This window comes from Dipodomys merriami, unplaced genomic scaffold (genome assembly GCF_024711535.1).
Source record: "Dipodomys merriami isolate MVZ:Mamm:240054 unplaced genomic scaffold, mDipMer1.0.p SCAF_21, whole genome shotgun sequence".
NCBI lineage: Eukaryota > Metazoa > Chordata > Mammalia > Rodentia > Heteromyidae > Dipodomys > Dipodomys merriami.
The window spans coordinates 15,686,705-15,708,368 of record NW_027203493.1 but is presented as its reverse complement, the minus strand read 5'-3'; the positions used below and the strand labels follow the sequence as shown (position 1 = coordinate 15,708,368).

At 37.4% G+C, this 21,664-nt stretch overlaps 1 protein-coding gene across 1 annotated transcript in view; it reads left to right on the top strand.

Moving 5' to 3' along the window:
* Positions 1–21,664, top strand: part of Trim44 (tripartite motif containing 44) — a 104,347-nt gene that overhangs the window by 9,561 nt on the left and 73,122 nt on the right. Inside the window, exon 2 of the mRNA XM_070032588.1 lies at positions 10,380–10,457. Within this exon, the coding sequence (XP_069888689.1) occupies positions 10,380–10,457 (78 nt within the window). The remainder of the gene's footprint in view (positions 1–10,379; positions 10,458–21,664) is intronic.

Here is a 21,664-nt window from a genome sequence, read left to right as displayed (position 1 = left end):
TAATGAGAAAAAATTAAATTTGCTACCTTCTGTGCTATATACTTTCTGTACATTATTTCATTTAGTTTTTACACAGTCTTGAGGTAGAATATTAAGATATAAATTATTTGAAGTTAATGGAAGTTACTTTTTATCTTCATTCAATATATATTTAATGAAAGGTTGAAATTAATCAAGAGGAATATTCTTGACAATATGGAACCTAACATTGTTCTTTCAACAAAACAATAGTAAGCAAGTTAAATAATAATATGTCAAATAATGGTAGAGGCTGTAAATAAACACGCTAAGGAGGGAGATAGGGAGTGACTATGAAGAAGGAATGAGAGGAAGATTGTTCAAGCATATTAGAAGGACTGTTTTGAGATAATGACCTGGCTGTTAGAGGCACCAGCATAGAGATCTAGGGACATAGTAGTTCAAGTGGGGAGAGTAATGAGTGTCAAAGCCCTAAAATGAGATGAACTTAACAACATAGTAGATAGTACCTCCTGGAAATAACAACTGAGAGCAAGGTTGGGAGGTATTGAGGAATAGCTGAGGTCAAGTTACAAGTATGCCATGATATGGATTTTGGATTTTTAGTGGCCTTACACCAATTAAACAAGACAATGAATGATCTGATTTGTATTTCCTAGGACCTCACAAAGTGTCTTTGTGGTGACTGGACAATAGAATAGCAAGAATGGGAGTAGTACTGGTATTTGCTGTCCTTGAGGAGTAGTGGAAATAGTGAAGAACAGTTGGTTATGGCATATATTTTACTTTGATTCAAAAGACCTGATAGTTTTCTCAGACCTAAGAATGATTTTGGTCTTGAGCAAGGTTGCTAGCATAGGGACTGGGTTTGAGTTGGCAGTTGAAGTAATATGAAGAAGTTGGTAAAATCTTTCATTTGTTAGGTGGTGCTATTAAAATGTAGTTGTATTTCCTTTGCCAAAATGATTTTATTCTTTATGAAGATATCTATATTCTATCCTCAGGTTCTTTCCCACTCTGAACCTCCTGCCTCAACCTCCCAACTAACTGTTGAGATTATAGGCATGCACCACTATGCCTAGCTTGAGCTGATGTTTTTGTTTTTATTTTTGAGTCATGGTCTCAATACAAGGCCAGTGGGATAGGGAAAAACAAGCAAAACTACAAACAACCAGTATTATTCTGCACTCAGCATTTTTTTATTCTTTATTTTTATAAAATTCATTATTTAGGAGCCAGTTTAGAGTATTTATGTGGCTTACATTTACTTTCCTGTTAACTCATGAGTTTTCTTTTGTTATTACTGATATTAGACTAGAATGATGTATAAAAACAAAGTGACTGGTTGTCAAGAAAAGTTTCCTGTTCTGATGCTTCTTTAGGGTAGTAACATCCTACATATTTTCAGGGCCCATTTTCAAAGGATATTTACAATTGAATAAATTATTTCCTGTTTGGGGGTAGCTGGAATAACATAAAATTTTTCTTTATTTTTTAGTTTGGGTCTGTTCTTGGGGCTTGAACTCAGGGCCTGCCTGAGCACTGTCTCTAAGCTTCTTTTGCTCAAGGCTGGTACTCTACCACTCCACAGACACACTTCCACTTCTGGCTTTTTGGTGGTTAATTGGAGATAAGAATCTCACAGATTTTCCTGTCCAGGCTGGTTTTAAACCATGATTCTTAGATCTCAGTCTCCTGAGTTGCTAGGATTACAGCCATGAGCCATTAGTGCCTGGTTTTATTACTGGTATCTTATGCCCTTTTGAAGAAAGATACTCTTACTTTCTTGATATTCTAGAATATGGAACTGTTGAAATAGGAAACTTAGAAAACATTTGAGAGTTGCTCCTCAGAGTAGGGACTTCAGTTGTCTACAAGGTAGGTAGGTAACATAAATGAGAAAAGCAAGACTATGTAACTGGAAAGAAAGGGAGAGGGAACGAGAGCTTGTTTTGTATAGAATGGGTAACTTCCATCTAATCAGCTGATTTCTGCTATGTGGGAATGTGAGCTTATCCTTCAAATTTTCAAAAAATAAACTAAAATATTTATTATGGTATCACATCTCCTGGTTTTTAAATGTTGGCAGCTCATTTAAAATTCCCAGTGTGTGGGCTGGGAAGGTGGCTCAGTGGTAGAGCGCTTGCCTTGCATGCCTGAGGCCCTGGGTTCGATTCCTCAGCACCACATAAGCAAAAAAAAAACCGGAAGTGGCGCTGTGGCTCAAGTGGTAGAGTGCTAGCCTTGAGCTGAAGGGCTCAGGGACAGCGCCCAGGCCCAGAGTTCAGGCCCCACGACCGGACCCCAAAAAAAAAAAAATTCCCAGTGTGATGTGTGGGATAACACTAGAAGCAAAAGAAAAGAGTTCTATAGGCTATAGACTGAATTTGTAGCTTGTGACCTGGCTAGTTGTCTTCATGTAGATAGAGAGGAATAGAAACACACACACTTCATGTAAATAGAGAGGAATAGAAACACACGCGCGCGCGAGCACACATACACACACACATACACACACAGAGTGGGGTGATAAGAAGAACTAAGCATACCACAATAGTTAGTGCATATTACAGTAGGAAAGTTGAGCTTTTTAGGCAGTCTGAGGAAAGGTAATGTCTATCTAGAAAATATCATGTGCATTGGAAGTTTTGTATATATTTGAGGATTTCAATTCATCTGAAATCTACAGAATACCAGATAAAGAACCCTCTGTCAGACTTGCTGACTCATATTTGCAATATAAACAACCCCCACCTCCCTGCTCCACAGTATTCATAGGTAGGCAGACTGGTAGGAAAAGATATTTGAGCAGGAAGCCTAAGTTCTTTCCTACATATGTTTTTCCCTCTGCTTATCTTTCTGCCTGACTTTTTTAAATTCTAAATCCTAGTTATGAAAGTAATGAGTTCATTGAACTAAATTTAAAGTCTTTCTACTGTTATCTTTAATACTAGTTCCAGCAGTGATTGCTGATAGCTTTTGTAGTCTTTTACATACTATATATATATGTATGTGTGTGTGTATATATGTATATATGTATATATATATATACACACATACATATCTCACCTATGGGAAATATGTACTGTATGTACCATTTTGCAAGATTAAAAAAAATCTACAATATATCTTGGCATATATCAAGCCATATACAAATGTACTTTTTGTGTCATATTCTAGTCTGTTAATTCTCTATTCATCCTACTATTGATAAATGCTTAGGGCATTTCCAGTTTTTCAGTATTATAAACAGTGTTATAAGTAGTATACATTTGCTTTTGACACATGTCTTTTTAGGCTGTAATGAATGAATGGAGTTTGAGTTAGCAGTCGCATGCTCGCAAGTCATACTTTCTACCACTAACCTACACTTTGAGCTCTTTGTTGAATCTGGTTATTTTGAGGAAGATCTTTGTTTTTTCTATGGGTGTATGCCTGGGGTGTGATTCTCTTATTTTATACTTCCTATCATAGCTGGGGTGACAGGAATATGCGATTGTACCCAATTTCTTCTATAAATACATAGTTTTTTTAAACCAGTTTTGCTAGCGCTGCCTGGAATCATAATTCTGTTAATCTCAGCCTCTTGAATAGTTTGAATTATATATATGAGTCACCATGCCTGAGTCCTAGAGTTTCTTTATTTTATTTTATTTTTTTACATCACACAATATTAGCATTCATTAGTAATAAAAGGGGGAGTACAGTTTTCTGTGCCCATATATGCGTACAGTATATCTTGATCAGATTGAGCCCTCCATCATTCCTCATCACCCATTTTCCCAGAACAATCTCAACGAGCTTCCAAATTCTATTTTTACCCAAGTACATAAAAGATTTTGACCACATTCACCCTCTGTTTTGATTTCTTTTTTTCTTTTATTATTATTATCTTTAGGTAGTTGTATACCAAGTTCCCATTCTACAAAACAGTATATGAGTACAAAGTGTCTGACAACATTGTCACCCATCTCTCCTAACCATCCCTTCTCTCACTTTTTTCTTTAGTTGAGATTAGGTGATTACATAAATTTCACATATTTCACAGTATTGTGGAATAGTGATACTTAGTTAAAGTCACAAACCATTTTAACCTTCACAAAGCAAATTGTCATCATCATGGTGTATACAGTTTGTGAATTCTATGAGCTTTGACAATACAAGTTATTTTTTCCACATCAGGTGATGTTTACATATCTTTCCTTTTGCTTAGTGTAGACTGTTCCCACTTATTCTGTTCCTCCTCCTGGCTTCCCTCCATTGTGTTCATATATCTACCATGTATATGGTCAAGAACATGGAGTCATTTAGCAATGATATGACAAAATGGGTGGGTGTCCTTTGTTTCTTGAGTCCTGTTACTTTGTCATATCTTCATGTATTTTGGCTTTAGCATCCACACATCAGGGAGACCATGTGCCATTTGTCTCTTTGTTCTTGGCTTACTTCACTTAAAATAATCTGCTCTAGTTCCATCCATTTCCCTGCAAATGCCATAATTTTGTCCTTTCTTATGGCTGCATAATATTTCATTGTATATAGGTACCACAATTTTTTGATCCACTCATCAGTAGTGGGTTCTAGAGTTTCTTAAGAGGAAACTAGATTTAGTTAGGTATGTGATTTCAAAATAGCATTTACATTTTATGTTTCCATTAGCAAGTAACATATTAAAATCCCTAATTCCTCAAGGCATTTGTTAATACTTGGTATTATCATGTTAAATTGTTTTTTCAGTCTGATGGTTAAGGAATGACTTTTAAAAAATGACTTTTATTTTATACTTTTATTATGTTCCTATCCTTTGCTAGGACTTTTTTTGGGGGGAGGGGATTAATTGACTTTTTTGTTCTGATTTATAGGAATTACATATGTATTTTTTTTTTTCATGTCCTTGTGTGTGTATCTGTATGTATGCCAATCCTGGGTCTTGAACTCAGGGCCTGGGTGCTGTCTCTGAGCTTTTTTGCTCAAGGATAGAACTCTTACCACTTGAGTCACATCTCTACATCTAGATTTGGGTTGGTTAATTGGAGGTAAGTATCTCATGGACTTTCCTGCCCCAACTAGCTTTGAACCTCAATCCTCAAGATTGCAGCCTCCTAAGAGTTAGGATTACAGGCATGCACCACTAGCGCCTAGCTCACATATATTCTTTTTTTTTTGGGGGGGGGGGGGTTCTGGTCGTGGGGCCTAAACTCTGGGCCTGGGCGCTGTCCCTCAGCTCTTCAGCTCAAGGCTAGTGCTCTACCACTTGAGCCACAGCGCCACTTCCAGCTTTTTTCTTTTTGCTTATGTGGTGCTGAGGAATTGAACCCAGGGCCTTATGCATGCAAGGCAAAGGCTCTACCACTGAGCCACCTTCCCAGCTCATATTCTTGATGTTAATATATTGTTCAAATTATAAATTACTGCTGGGACTTGTATTATGGCTAGAAATATGAAGGTTTTAGACTTAGTTCATAATACTCCTATTAGTTTCACAATTAAGATTGAGCATATAAAAATCATTTTTATTTAGATCTTTCTAATGCCGGTTTTTCCACTGACTAGCCCTATGATTTGGTCGACATCATTTGTCTTTCACGAAGCCATTTTTTCGATGGTAAGAACTCATTTTCTTTTTCTTTTTTTTTTTTAACACTGTCTCTTATTATTGTGTTAATGTGAAATGCTAGTGAATGGGTGAATGCTGTGATATTTGGTTCCTCATTTGATTTCCACCAGCTGTTTTTTTCTTAGCTTTAACGTGAGAATACACTACTTTTAAATATTTTGATACTGCAAAATTTCAATGAAAGAGCATATTTAAGTGCTTTGGTGAGCACCTTCAGCTATAAGACATAGTATCCCTTTCCTTGGTTTTATTATGATTCATCCCTAGGACTGGCTATTGCAAAGCATTCTGCACTTCAGCAGATTGATCAAATTGTGAGGGGTGGGTATAACAACAATGTGCATTTCTTTATTCTGTGTTCTCTTAGGGGAGGAAAGATATCTATATAAACAAGGAATGCCTGTTTAAGCTGTGTTCTTGGGACATAGTAGTGCCAGGAGGTGACATACAGATATTAGTAGACTTCCCTTCTCCACTGGTCATGGTGCTTGCCCCAAGATTGGATCAAGATGTGTATAAGGTTAGAATTCCACTTCTCTGGAAGCTCTTCTTTCCCACAAATAAAGGAACATGAGAGAGTTCAGTCTCCTGTGCTGACTACCTTTTGATTAAAGATTCCCTTAGTAAACAAATAATTAATTGAAATAGGATAGATATTACCTTGTAGTTTGGGGATACTGCGATACCACCCTTATACCCAAACAACTCCATGCCATCTAATCCTGTGCTATACTTCCAGAGCCTGTAGACCCTCTTCTTGAGTTTGTCTGCCTGGTTCAATGGATGAAGTCATTGAATTCTTCCCCTGATATAATCCTAATCCCAGGAATGGTCAAAAGGAGGGTTTTAGAGTGGTTTTCTCTGAGTTGGGACACTTGCTTGAACACCTATATACAAGGACCCTTAGGCTCAGGACTTGAGTGTGGGAAAAAGCAGGAATTGAGGCTGAATTTGGGCTAGGATCCTCCACTTGGATTCTTGTAAGAGCTCTATAGCTGGCAGAGTCAGCTGACCTTTTGTCAAGCAAAGGTTCTTCTGGGAAGAAGTTTTGTTTACAAAAGCATTAGAGAATTTTCTTTTATTCACCACCCATTTGGAGGCTTAGGATAGCAGGTTCAATTATCCCAATTATTCTTCGAAAATAATTCTCAGGGAGTCAGGTGGGGAGGTAGAATGGGTGAATTTCCTGAGGGGAAGCTAAAATGCATCTATCTCCCTGTCTCTCCTGTGGGTAGTGATGCTTCTGATGCTTTGTGAAAAGGAGGAAGGATTCTGCTGATGATGCATTTTTATGAAGGAAGGCAAAGGGTTCCTTATCTGTCTGTATAAGGCACATCTGCCTGCATGCAGGCTGTCTGCTGCTTAGGAATTCCTTCTGTGTTTTTGTTTCTTGACTGAAGATTTTAAGGCACAGTTTGTGCATTCCTTCCTGTTCTCTAGAGCCAAGGGGAAAGTCATAATACATGAGGGCTCTTGCTGAAGAGCTTAAAATGGGTGCTGGCAGCTGGGCTGTGGGGGAAGAGAGCTTTCCAGGGACAAATGACCTGATTGTTCAGCCAATGAGCAGCGGGTTAGAAGAATGATATCACCAGACGGGCTTTATTGTCTGATCATCTTGTAAAAAGCAGGATTGTGTCTGGCAGCTTAACCCTTTTGTAGATACTTGAGGTCTTACCCACACCCTAGTATGTGCCCTTTAGATTACTTTTTCCAACCTCTGCTATGAAACTACAGACTTAAATGAGTTCAGAAATTAAAAAATTATTATAATTTAGAACTACAGCTAGAATGGTAATGTAATCTAAGCTGTGTTCAGAGAGCATATTTAAAGCAGATGTTAGTCATATGATATCAAACTTTTACCATATAGATTGGAGGAAAGAAAGGTTAGAAGGAAAAAGAATTTAACTTTAATCCATATAATGGGATCTTACAAAACATTTCCTGTTTGGAGAAATTCAAAAATGGTTCTGCAAATTGTGAAACTATGTTATCACTGATCTAGAGGCTAAGTTTGAATTAGAGCTATATATGGCATTTATTCTTATGCTAAGAATGGCAGTACTTTTTTATGCTTCCTTTTCCTCTGGTGAAATGAATGGTTCTATCTATCCATACAATTGTTGAGATGAGAAAATAAACTAGCTCCGTGGCTTTAGAATACACATAGTATATTATCTCATTAGGGAAATCATGTCTTAAAATTCTGTGTTCAAGTTGTTTGTTCAATAGAGTTTTTACATGGTCTTGATAATGAGTGAAAGATACACAGATCCAAAAATGTAACTCTTACCTTGGAATGTAAAACATCAAGAAGGAAACAGACAATAAAATTTTCTTAAATTTCTCTGCCTTGTGGTATAGGCCTTTGTTCTAAACATCTTGACATTTATTAACTTAGTTTTACTACAACCCCATGACATAGGTACTATTAATGTTAGCTCCATATAAATTAAAGAAATAAATAGATAAGGGGATTAATAGACTTGTCTAAAGTCACACAACTAATGATAAATATTTGAATCCAAGTAGCAGAACTCTGCAGTCTACTATAAGTCTGTGCTGATCTGTACAGTGTCACTAGCTACATGTGGCTTTGGAGTACTTGAAATCTGGAGTGAATTGGGCTGAAAGTATAAAAATACTAGATTTCAAGCTAGGCACTGGTGGCTTAGCCTGTAATCTAGCTACTAAGGAGGCTGAGATCTGAGGATCATGGTTCAAAACAAAGCCAGCCCAGGCAGGAAAGTCCATGAGACTCTTAGCTCCAATAAACCACCAGAAAACTGGAAGTGGTGCTGTGGCTCAAGGTAGAGCTGAAGAGCTGAGAGACAGCACTTAGGCCTAGAGTTCAAACCCCACAACTGACAAAACTAAAAAATACTAGATTTCAAAGACCTAGTATGAAAACCACACACACATAGAAACACACATACATACACAGACACATAGTTTTCAGGTATATACATATATACATACGAATATACACTGTATACATATGTATATATATATAAAACACTATTGAAACTGTGGGAAATAATGTTTTAGATTTACTATAAAATACATTAAAATTGAATTCACTTTTATTGTAGCTAGTATAATAAAAGTTAAAATTAATTGTAGGCTTGTTATTGGAGGGCTTGTTATTTTTGGACTGTACTGTACTGAATCATTACACTGCAATAATAACAACAATAGATGACATTTGGAACACTTGTGTGCCAGATACTGTATTGCTACTTCTACAAAGACTATTTCAATTAAGCCTTTATAATAACCTGTGTATTATCCCTGTTTTGTAGAAGAGATTTTGAGAAGTTTTGTAATTTTCTCTTAGTTATTAGTTAATAATGACAGACTCAAATTTGAAATGTTATCTTAATCAAAAACCTAGTGCTTTTATCTGGGCATAGTGGCACACACTTGTAGTAGTTCTAGCACTAAGGCAGGAGTATCAGGAGTTCAAGATCACCATGCACTACAGTGTGAGTTCAGCCTAGAAGATATATAGCAAGACCCTGCTTTAACACACAGACACACAGACAGATAAGACACACACACACACACAAATACACATACATATACACACACGCGTGGGCTAAGGGTGGGAGGGAGGAGAGGAGAAAAAAAGACATGGTGATTCATGCCTGTGAATTCCAGCCATACGTGTGTGTGTGTGTGTGTGTGTGTGTGTGTGTGTGTGTGTGTGTGTGTGTGTGTGTGTGTGTGTGTGTGTGTGTGTGTGTGTGTGTGTGTGTGTGTGTGTGTGTGTGTGTGTGTGTGTGTGTGTGTGATGGCTATCAGAGACCATACTACCCAAGCCAGAGCACAAGACTATCTGAAAAATAAACTAAAAGCATAAGGACTGAGGCAGAGCACTAGCAAGTGTGAGGCCCTGAGTTCAATTGCTAGCACTGCCAACAAACAACAGAAAACACTGTGCTTACCAGCACGCTGTAATTCCATCTTTATTTAAATGTAAGGATGTTTTGTTTTTACTTTTATAAGAAAATTTAATATTGCATATTTCTGTGTTGGACACGTAAAACTTCAAAATAAAAATCAGTAGGCCATATGATGGAAATCTCTCTTGTAGGGCCTCAGCCCTCAGTGAACAGCAGCAGGAGCAATGTTGAGTCTGGAATGAAATAGTGAAACAGCCTTTACAAATTGCATTTAATTTTCATTCCAGTAGTTCTCTCAGGTCACTTGGCAATTTATGCCCTGACCCTCTTTGTCCATAGAGAAGGAAAGGAGTAGCAGAGCAGCTCTCTTTAGTGGTTAAGATCTCTTGGCTGGTAAGAAGGAAAAATTGCTTTTCGTCCCACTGTTCTCTCAAATACAAACATAAACAGTATTTTTTTTATTGTGAAAATACCATACAGAGGGGTTACAATTACATGGGCAACATAATGAGTGAATTTCTTATCAAGCATTGTTGCCTCCTCCGTTGTTTCCCCTTCCCATCCCTTTCCAGCCTTCCCCCCTCCTACACCCCCCCCCCGCCAAAGTTGTAAAGTTCGTTTTTCGATATAACATCTTGTACATCTCATTGTTGTAATGGGTCTACCTGTATCCCTATTTAAACAATTTGTATTTTCCTTTTCCCTCCACAAATTAAACCAGCATCAAATACAGTGAAAACAGGGGTTATACCATGGGGGAGGGACATACAAAGCAACAAAGAAATCTCTTATAAATATGTTAGAAAGAAAAGACATAAACAGTATTTGAGAGAGCAACAATATGCTATCTAGTGACCCTTGACTTTTCTTTCTCCTAGAGCAAAGACTCTGGCGGACTGAAGGCGGCTATGATAGAGTTGGTGGAAAGGTTAAAGTTCAAGAGCTCAGACCCTAAAGTAAGTATTGCTTGGGAATTGATTGGGTCTTGGCACCCAAATGTTTTGTTCTACTTGAGCTAAGTTTGAGGAGTGTTAATGCTCATCTCTCTGAACTTTGCATTAAGATCTAATAGCCTGCCCATTAAAAATGTTCTAATATGCCTGGAGATAAGTCATTTATTTTTCCCTCTTCTCTGTTTTATGACTTACAACTCATAATCAGTAATTGTTTTCCCTGAACTGCAGAGAAGTACATTTTTAATCTGTCTTTACCAGGCCTTTGAGACTTCTGTCCTCTGTCCCTATTAAATATAGCCAAAGGCATCTGGATACTGATCAGCATAATACTAGACACTAAACCTGGATCTAGATCCATCCAGTTGGTGTTCATTACTAATGTCTTGCTTCTCCCCCATCTTGTAAGAGCCAGCTGCTCCTGAATATTATTTTGTCCTCATCACCTGGGACCGGGAATCTGTTCTAGGAAGTGGTTTGGCTTCTTTATTTTACAGGATGTTGGGGCTGGAGGGTGGATATTCTGGGAGGTGCCATACCCGGGTGGAGGTAGACTGGGTAACTGCCAGAGGAGTCATGACTAATTTGTTTCTCCTTCCTACAGTGGCATTTATCATGTCACTACTGGTATTGAGACCAACAAGCTCTGCTTGAAATGCAAAGCCTCTTAAAATTAAGGTGGGAAAATAACATAATTTTATTTTACTTTGTTTTTTTCCCCTTTGCCAAATTTGTATAGGGGAATAGGGAATAGCATTTCTTGAGTACCTTAGAGCCAAGGCCTGTACATAATTATGATAAATACAAAATAATAAACTATGAGCTATAAATATAAAATAAAATATAAAATAATAAAATTTTAGCCATTTTGTATATTAAAATTTTTTTGTTGTAAAGGTATGTGTAGAGGGTTACAGTTACATAAGTCAGATAATAAGTACATTTCTTTTTAAATAGTATGACCTCTTTACTCATTTTCTCCCAACTTTTTCCTTCCCCATCCTCCTCCCCCACACGTTGTATAGTTTATTTTCAACATAGTGTCTGTCACTGCTGTCTTAGTTAACTCTTTGTCCCACCATTTCAGTGCTCACCCTTATCCTCCCCAAAACAGATAACTTACATATGAGAAAATAAGTACAGAAATAAAAAGCAGCCTCCTTTGGTCTCACTGTGTGAATGTTTAGGGTCCTGTTTAATTTATCATGTCCAAGTATAATTTTTTGTCTTTTGCCATCCATTGTGTTTATTTGTAGATTTATAGGTACTTTCTAGTTACAATAAATGAGGGAAACCATGCAACCTGAGTTTCTTTGAGTCTGGCTTACTTAATATAGTTTTTTCTTTCACTTTCTTTACAAATGGTACAGTATTATTGTTTCTGATGGAATTCCATTGTGTATATATACCACATTTTCTTGATCTGTTCGTCCACGGTGGGGCATCTGGGTTGATTCCATATTGTGGCTATGGCAAACAATACTGTAGTGAAAATGGTTGTATTGGTAGCTTTAGTGTGGCCCTGATTCATGGTCAATTGGATAAATGCCCAGGAATGGAATTACTGGGTCATAGGGACGCTCTATATTTAGTCTTTTGAGGATCCTACATACCGCTTTCCAGAATGATTGAACAATTTAACATTCTCACCAACAGTGTAGTAGTGTTCCCCTTTGGCCACATCCCTACCAGCATCTGTTATTGTTAGTTTTCTTAATAATGGCCATTCTAACTGGTGGAATCTCATTGTTTTGATTTACATTTCTTTTATGGATAGAGATGTTGGACATTTCTTCATGTGTCTATTAATTTCAGCCATTTTAAATGTATAGTTAGACAGTCATCAACACTATGTCTAGTATGTTTTCATTATCCCAGACTAAAGCTCTACCTGTTAAACATGAATTCTTCATTCTTCCTTCTCTTAACATGCACAAACCTTATAGTTTATTATTTCTGTTTTTGCTAATCAGAAGTTATTTACTCCAAATTTGATATATTGTGGAGATGGGGTTCAAACACTGACTCCTTACTCTTTGTTTGGTGTCATTCTGTAAACCAAGAACTGGGTAGCATCTTCTTTCTACTATGTAATCCAACTGTGCCTTGGTTTCTGGTGCTGAAACACTACCTGAAGCTGAGCCATAGATAGTGACAGGCTTCTCCAAAGTTAGCTTTAGCCACTAATCTACAAAATAATTTTTGTTTTGAATGACATTGATAATATTTCTCTTTCCTCTCAGATAATTAGGGTTTCAGCTAGAGTATCTTGACTAAGAGAAAAAATAATGTAAACTTTATCAACTCTCTTAGCTCACAGTAGGAGGATCCCTGGTAAAATTTTAAGTAGTTTTTCCTTTAGTGAAGATGAACCAGTGATTATCAAAGGTTATTGAAATCTTTCTTAGAAGTTTCTTTCATTTCTGGGGTAATAGCTAAGCCAAAGCAAACAACTGTTTCCAGTTTTGCCACACCTGTGGTTATAATTGTTATAGTAAGGAGGGAGCCATGATACAGGTAAAGTGCTTTTGGCTTCCTTTGTAAACACAAATAGTGCTTTTTGATGACAAATAAGGATTGAGTGGAACCAGGAGAAAAAGAAAAAATCCATGGAAGGCTCATGGTTCCCCTGATGTACCAGAAACTAAAAGATAGTTGTAGAACCTGATGTGAGCATGAGTATTGTATGCACACACTCAGCACCTTTTATCTTTTAAGACCCTTCATAGCCACATGAATTTGCTGTGGATACTTGGAGCCAGCTTCAAAAAAGGTGAACATAATTGCAGAATGACTGTCAGGTCAGGACTATGAAAATTAGGCCACTTAAATATATGATTTCTGTTATAAAATTTTCTGGTGTCCTCCAGAAGAACACTTTTCATTCTGTTCTGTTTTTCTGCAGTACCCTACCATCCCCTTTTGAGTTGGCCTATTTAAGAAGGGCAGAATCTCCCAGACTTTATTACCTATTATTTCCTGGCACAGCTACTTTACATAGGAACACTGATTGAGTCATGGAGGACTGAACACTATCTGTGCCTCACTTCCTCTCGAGTTCCCTAAAGCAACACAAAGCTTGATTAGTGTGGACACGAAGACTACTAGAGACTTTGTTAATTTTTAACTGTGAGTTTTGTCAAAGAACAGTGGAAGACGACTATATTAACTTTTTTTCTTTTCTTTTTTTTTTTGGGTCTGGTCGTGGGGCTTGAACTCTGGGCCTGGGCGCTATCCCTCAGCTCTTCAGCTCAAGGCTAGCGCTCTACCACTTGAGCCACAGCGCCACTTCCGGCATTTTTTCTTTTTGCTTATGTGGTGCTGGGGAATCGAACCCAGGGCCTTAGGCATGCAAGGCAAGCGCTCTACCACTGAGCCACCTTCCCAGCCCTATATTAACTTTTTACAATTGTATAATAATATATGTTTAGATTAAAAATACAGATTATCATAAGAAAACATTAAATTCCCCCAGTTAAACATTAGTAGTTTGATGTGTAGTCCTGTAGAAATTTTTCTATTTTTAAAATTTTGTACAAAAACTTAGGCATGCTTTTAATTTTGAAATTTCTCTTTTTGTTATGTAGAATATTCTAGATATTCTTCTGCTTTGAAAAGAGAGTTAATTCTTCTAATGCTTCATTTTATCCATAACATTTGTTGGATGTCTTTCCTTCTGGACCAGTGGTTCTTAAAATTTCGAGTGTATTAAAATCACCCAGAGGATGATCCCATTCCTGGAGTTTTTATTCACTTTATCTGGATTGACAAGAAAATATTCATTTCTGTCCTAGTCTTAGGCAGTGCTGGTCATGGTTCAGGGGATGTACTTTGAGAAGTACTGTGCTGGACTGTGGCTGCTTTCCTCTATTCTTGTTTTGATGTTTTTACTCCTTTCAGTAAATAGAAGAACACCTAGAATTAAGACTAAATGATTTCAACTTTAAAAAGAAAATGAGATGCATAGAAATCTAGGCTTAGGAAATGAATAATTTGAACAGAGGTGATAGATTAGAAAATCAGCTTAATCTGCCCAACAGGATAGGATTGCTTTAAACTGTTAGTTCCAAAAGATATACATACACACACATGTGTGTGTATGTGTGTGTGTGTGTGTGTGTGTGTGTATGTATATATATATATATATATATATATATATATATATATAGCCTGTCATATATGCAAATGTACAATAGCCTGTCATTCCTTGCAGTGCTATCCTTCATGGATTATTTATCCCTTATACTGTTCTTTCGTATCCCTTCTCTGGGATTCTTCAGCCACAACTGCTAGGACTAGGGATTGAATAGCCTTTTCTAACCGAAATGTAAGGAGATGGCAAAGGCATCATAACTCCCAAGAGCATTTAGCTATGGGTAAAATTTAAAACTTAAGTAAGTATTTTAGCAGTTGGACCTCATTGTAGAAGATAGTAATTGGGGAAAATATTCATGCTTTCACTAGTCTTCTGTAAGATCTGAGGTGAAAACAACCCTAGGATCAAATGTGGTCCCTTTTGTCCTTAGAGAAGATACTTAAGCAACACGAGGAAGAGAAATAAGCTCTTTTCCCTTCTTCCTCATTCATTTGCCTTTATCAGCACAGAACAATACAGCTTTACTCTTCCTCCTCTCAAGTGTAATAGTAATAATGTGCTTTTGTAATTTTCTTCAGTAGCCTTCAGAGTGCTTAGTGTGTTTGATGTATATGCATTTGTGCTAGTACAGGGGCTTGAACCTAAGACTTTGTGCTCGCAGCTTGTTTGCTCATAGTTGGCGCTCTACCACTTGAGCTATACCTCCAGTCCAGCCTTTTTGCTATTATATTGGAGGTAGAGTCTTGTGGATTTTGCTGTCTGATCTGGCTTTAAACTATGATCCTCAGCCTTTTAGGATTGCAGTGATTACACTGATGACCACCTGAATAAACACAAACCAATAAGAGTAACCCAAACAAGTTTATTTTCATATATCACCCAGTTGTCCAGGGAAAAGTGAATAAGTCCCAAAGAGGTGGCTTGAATCCAATACCATTATAGGAGATGCTCACAACAGCTTGATAAACAAATATATTATGCATATTTACATGATACCTTCTGCAAGTATCTAGAAATTTTGAGTTATTCTTCTCTTTTTGTATAGAGAGGAAGATACCCTTGCAGGTAGCGATTTCCTTTGTAGATTGTAAATTTCTCTTAGAAAAGGATTATTTTCTTGCTTAAAGTAACTAGATCATCAAGTGTTTGAACACTAGCATTGCAAATGCTATGCCCTGAGTTCAAACCCCAGTACTGCCAAATCCAAACAATCCCCCAATGAAGTGTATCTTGAGGTAGCATATTTTGGTCTCTTTATAATCATATTGTGATATTACATCTTGAATCCCATAAATCAGTGAAAGAATTTATGTGTGTTCTGATTCCACTTACATGAAATGCCCAGAGTAGACAAATTTATAGATATAAAAGTAGACTCAAGGCTGTCTAGTACTGAGGGGAAAGGCATGGCACTTCTTTTGGAGATGATGAAAATACTCCAAAATTGATGATAGTGATGGTTATATCACTCTGTGAGTATACTAACCACAAAATTGTACACTTTAAATGGATGAATTATAAGATATGTGAATTACATCTCAATAAAGCTCTTGAGAAAAAGAAAGAAATTACTGCCTGAATCACTTTTCTTCACCCTTCATTTGATATGTCAGTAGTGAATAATGATTCTTTTTTTTCTTTTCCCCTTCTAAATGGGGGTCAGAAATCTGACATTCCGTCAGAAATCTCTAGTAGGAAGAGGCAGTGCATAGCAGATTTTAAGAAGCTCAGGCTCTAGAATTCATTCCCTTGCCCAGCATTGATTGCTGTGCAACTGTAGGCAAATCCTGTGTCAGGTGCCTTCATTTCTCAGGTGTTTTGTTGTTTCACCTTTAAAATAGGGGTTTAGAGTACATATTTCATAGGTTTTACGGGAAATTATATCAGATAATTCATTTTGCATGATTATAAGAACTTAGTATAATATCCTGTAAGTGATGATTATGGTTAGCCTTCTCCTGAGAACCCCAGTACTTTCAGCGAGACCATCCAAGCCTTACTGTTAAAAAAAGAACCACTTATTACAAAAAAAGCTATATTCTATACTTTTTATACTTTTATATTTTTAACACTTTTTCAGGATTAGTACCAAAGATTGCAGGTTTTAAAGGGCCATTGATACTTCTTTCAGTGATAAGGACATGAAAATAAATGAAGTTTAAGCCTCACCATTAGAATTTCAAGCAGGCTTGTCCTGTGGGCCTGGCCTAGGTGCAAAGTTACTGACTTTAGGTCAGCATAGTTCTGTTTCTTATGCAAGTTAAGGCATATATATCTACCTTGGGAATGTGCAGCTGATATCTGTGTATTCCCAATAGAAGCAAGAAATCATTGCATAGAAGCAATCAGGCTTATTGTTTTGTTGTTGTTGTTGTTGTTGTTGTTTTTGGTCTGGTCGTGGGGCCTTGAACTCTGGGCCTGGGCGCTGTCCCTCAGCTCTTCAGCTCAAGGCTAGCACTCTACCACTCGAGCCACAGCACCACTTCCGGCTTTTTCCTTATGTGGTGCTGAGGAATCGAACCCAGGGCCTCAAGCATGCAAGGCAAGCGCTCTACCACTGAGCCACCTTCCCAGCCCCAATCAGGCTTATTGTTATAGAGCAAATCTCTAGTTAACAAAACTGCCTAATACCAAATAAAAAGAAAAAGAAGACAGATTTAAGAGACACATTATGAGATAGATACCTACTCTAAGTAAATGTCACTGCAATTCTTTATTTTCTTCATACTATTTCTTTTCCTTTCCCTTTCCCTTCCAACTTTACCCTTTGACTCTTCTCTTATTGGAGTTCCAAATTCCTAACTGAACCACTACAAGTATTTTCTATAGTCATTAAAGCTAAGGAGACAAAGCTTTTGAGTCACCTAGAACATTGTTAGAAAGAAAAAGGATTGAGTATTGAATAGCTTAATAAAATTAACCCATTGTGATGCCTTTTTCCTTCTGCTCCAGCTCTTCCCTGCACTGGCAGGGAGTTTGATAATGTACTCTACGGAAAGGTTCCAAAGTTGATTATGTGTCTAACTTAGAAAGCTGGGTAGAGATGTCAGGACTCCCTCATAGCAACCATGCTTCATGTTTTCAGTGCTGAATTGTATTTGACATTTAATTTAGGAGCCTAGACATAAAACTTTACTGTGATAATGGTGATAAAACCAGCTAGATTTCTAAGGGCCTAACTTCCCTCCTGCTATCCCTCTCTATACTCTTTACTCTTAAACCTCCCATTCAGCTAGGAAATAAAAGCTAAAGTACTCAACAAAGAAGCATTTTCTTTAATATTTTAAGGATAAATCTTCATAATGCAACTCTTACTCTACTATAGGGTGCCACATAGATGTTTATATGAAAATGGAAACTTTGAAAATGGACGTTTCTCTCTTGAATTTAGCCAAAGGGCAGAATTAAACAGATTTCTGTAGCTTGAAGAAATAGCCTTGAACCCAAGGATCCAATTGATGATCATCCCTTGTTGTATGGCTTTTATTTCTGAAACGCATGAAATCTATTCTGTAATACCTCTTCAATTCCTGATTCAGCCCAATTAGTTTGACATTTTAACCCTCAATTTTCAGGGGAATAAACAGAAATTGAAGTGACTTGTGCAAGGTCACAGTTTATATGTTTCCTTTTTATGATTTCTATATAGAATATTAGTAGCTGTAAAATATTATTAGTTTTTACGTATTGAAGATGGATTGGGAACAACACACCATTAGGGTAGAGCTTGTTCTGACTCTCAAGGCAAATATGTTGAGCATGACATGCTTTCCTTTGTTTTAATGGTGAAGGGAACAAATATTGGAGTTTGAGGAGACAAAAAAAAGATTATTTGGCATCACAGCCTTTGTGAGCCTGAGAAGTTGGTTTTTTGTTTGTTTGTTTGTTTGTTTGTTTGTTCAGTTGTTATTTTTGATGCTGTTCCTGAGACTTGAATTCAGGGCCTGGGTACTATATCTGAGCTTCTTTTGCTCAAGGCCAGTGCTGTACCACTAAGCTACAGCTCCACTTTTGGCTTTTTTTTTGGTATTTAATGGAGATAAGAGTTTCACAGACTTTCCTCTCCAGGCTGACTTCGAACTGTGATCCTCAGATCTCAGCCTCCTGAGTAGCTAGGATTGAAGGCATGAGCCACCAGTGCCTAGCTTAATGTGAAAAGTTTGCTTTTTTTTAAGCAACTAAACAAGTAAACACTGTGGTTCTTGGATAAGCAAGCTGCTAGGTTCCCCAAGAGGAAAGAGTTAGGTTTTTGGCTGCCCAGGAAAGAAAATATTAATTAAGTTGTGTGTTTGAGGAGACTGCTGTGCTCATATGCTATGTGTAGGTAGTAAGGAATAGAATGTTAATTGTCATGTAAACTCAGTCTCTGTTATTGAAGTAGTAAGCTGTATCTAAGATGATGCTCACTGCCATTTTATCAAACTGGAAGAGGTGGCTAATGCTACCTGACAGCCTCTCACTGTTTATTGGAACTGAGAAAGGAGCTTCTCTATTGAAATCCTCACTTTCAATGCCTGGGGTATATAAGAAAGGCTTTCCTGATACTTTTTGGAAATTAGAAGCTGAACTTTTTAAGAGGCTTGTTAGGAGCTCTTTGTGAGAACTCAATAAGTACTGTATGGTAGCACACAATAGTGGTTCACTTACTACTATCTCTCATCAGCAGAACAGTTCACCTGATACTCCTGTGTGCTTGAAGAGTACATACAGTTTTTTCCCATATATTTTATGTAAATAGTACCATTATTTTATATAAAGTTCATATTGCTATTTTACAAATGAAGAAACTTTGACATATACTTCAGAAGTATAGCGTTAGCAGGGCCAGTCCAGAACATTCCTTCTACCACATCTAGTTCCATAAGTTTTGCCATTATTTGCTCTTTTCAAAGAAGATCCTGAAACGAGGTAAGGGTTCCCTCACAGCATCTTTTGTATGCAGTCCTGATGGCATACACCTGTTTTGGTGTTACAGTATACAGATAACAGTAATTTCACGGGGAAAGCATTCAGGAAAAGAACTGGAATGGAACTTGAGAGGTGAGTATTGTTTTAAATTTTTCTTTGTCTTCAGCAGATTGAATAGGCCTCCTTTGAGGTTCAAATGTACCAGGCTTAAAAATAGTATAAATTCTGTATTTTTCCTCCTCAAACTTTCTGTGTCACCTTCCACCTCCTACTTCCTACACAGTATCTCCTGAAGCAGAAGCCATCTTTCTAGTTTATGCCTTGTTCCTTGTTCACATTGAAAAGAAGTAGAAAAACAAGATGGATAGAAGCTTACACTTTTGTTCTTGGTTATTATAGAGATACAGTTATTGAATGTCTCTGGGGACTCATTCTTACACTTTTACACTTCTGTACTGCAGGTCACTTAGAATTTTTTTCTGTTTACTCAGAAGTAGTACTCAGGAATTTGTGATTGCTTTCTTTATTGCTACCTTATAGTCAGGCAAAGAGCAAAGTATCTTAAGAACAAGCAGTAGTACCAAGTCATAGTGAACCCAACTGGCACATCCAGTTTGTACTATGTCACTGGGTTACATATCATGTCAGGGCATGAAAGTCAGAGTAGCTGACAGCTTGAACAAGCAGCCTTGGGAGCAGGAAGGAAGGGTGCTGGCAGCAGTGTCACAACCATAGTGGTTGAAACTTCCATCTCACTCATCAGACAGTTGTGACTGTCTTCAGGTAACTGGAGTACACACTTGCTATTCACCTCACAACTGATTAACAGACTCAATTCAAGTGCTTATCAGATCCTTTCAAGTACAAAGCCTCTAAGAAGTACGATCCTATGTGTGAATACAGATGTATATATATGGGCATATATTTTTATATTTGTATGTTTAGAAGAGAAAGTTGTAAAGGGAAGGAAATTCAAAAGAAGCATAAGGTCATATGATGAAGCTGTTAAAGAATATAATATTGGGGTTCAAGTACTGAAATTTATAGTCTCGGGGAGGAATATTCAGGCAGAAATAGAGGAAGAATGGACTTGTCTGACTGAAACTTGGGGTACGTATCTGACTAATAATCCTGTGGGTCAAAGTACAAGCCAAAGCCAGACACTGATCGCTTACAGTTATAATCCTGCCTACTCTAAATGCTGAGATCTGAGGATTGAGGTTTGAAGCTAGCCTGGACAGGAAAGTCCTGAGATCCTTATCTCCAATTAACCATCAAAAAGCAGTAAGTAGAAATGTGGTATTCTACCTCAAGTGGTAGCCTTGAGCAAAAAACCTCAGAGTCAGCACTGAGGCTGAGTTCAAGTCCCAGGACTGGGACACGCATATGCATGTGCATGTGTATGCATGCACACACACACACACACACACACACACACACACACACACACACACAAGTGCAAACCAGATAAAAGCTAAGGTATAACTGCTAAAGAGGAGGGCTTAAAGGGGGTGTGCAGCCACTGTGTGAAAGGCCAAAGGTAGGATTTGATATCAAGATCAAACAGCCAAGAATTCAGGACCAAGTAGAGAGAAGGTAGGGGGAAAAAAACCTCAGAAAAATCTCCCCAAATTAGTTAGATACTATAACATGATCCTAACCAATTTCTTCAAATCACTCAGAATCTCTTTGTGATTTAGACTTTTTTCAGCACTTTAGTGGTGTAGGAGAGAGTATGACCAGCTTAAAGGGCCTAGACAGGGTAGGCAGTAAGGCTAAAATGTAGCATTGAATAATGATTCTAGATGTTGAATAGGGAATAATAATAGAAGAATGTGAAGAAAATAATGGATTTCATAGATATAGAAGAACATTTCTTCATCAGTCAGATTAGTAGGGGGTTAGATGTGGCATAGCTTGTGCCTTTTACTTAGAATATGTTGCCTGCTGTTATATGCAAGGCCCCAGGCAACCTCTGTCTACATAGCAAATCAAGAGATACGAAAGGAGAAAATAAAATTGATTATAGAGTTTGTAGCCTGGATGACCGTGAATGTCATTAATTGGAGCAAGGGAAGCATGCCAACGTTTGGAGGGAAAATGTAGGAAAATATTACATTTAGAAAGCAGACTATATAATCAAACTATGCAAGTTCAGACTCTAGTCTGCTACTTAGTATGTGGGAGCAAATTTCATCCCTAATTT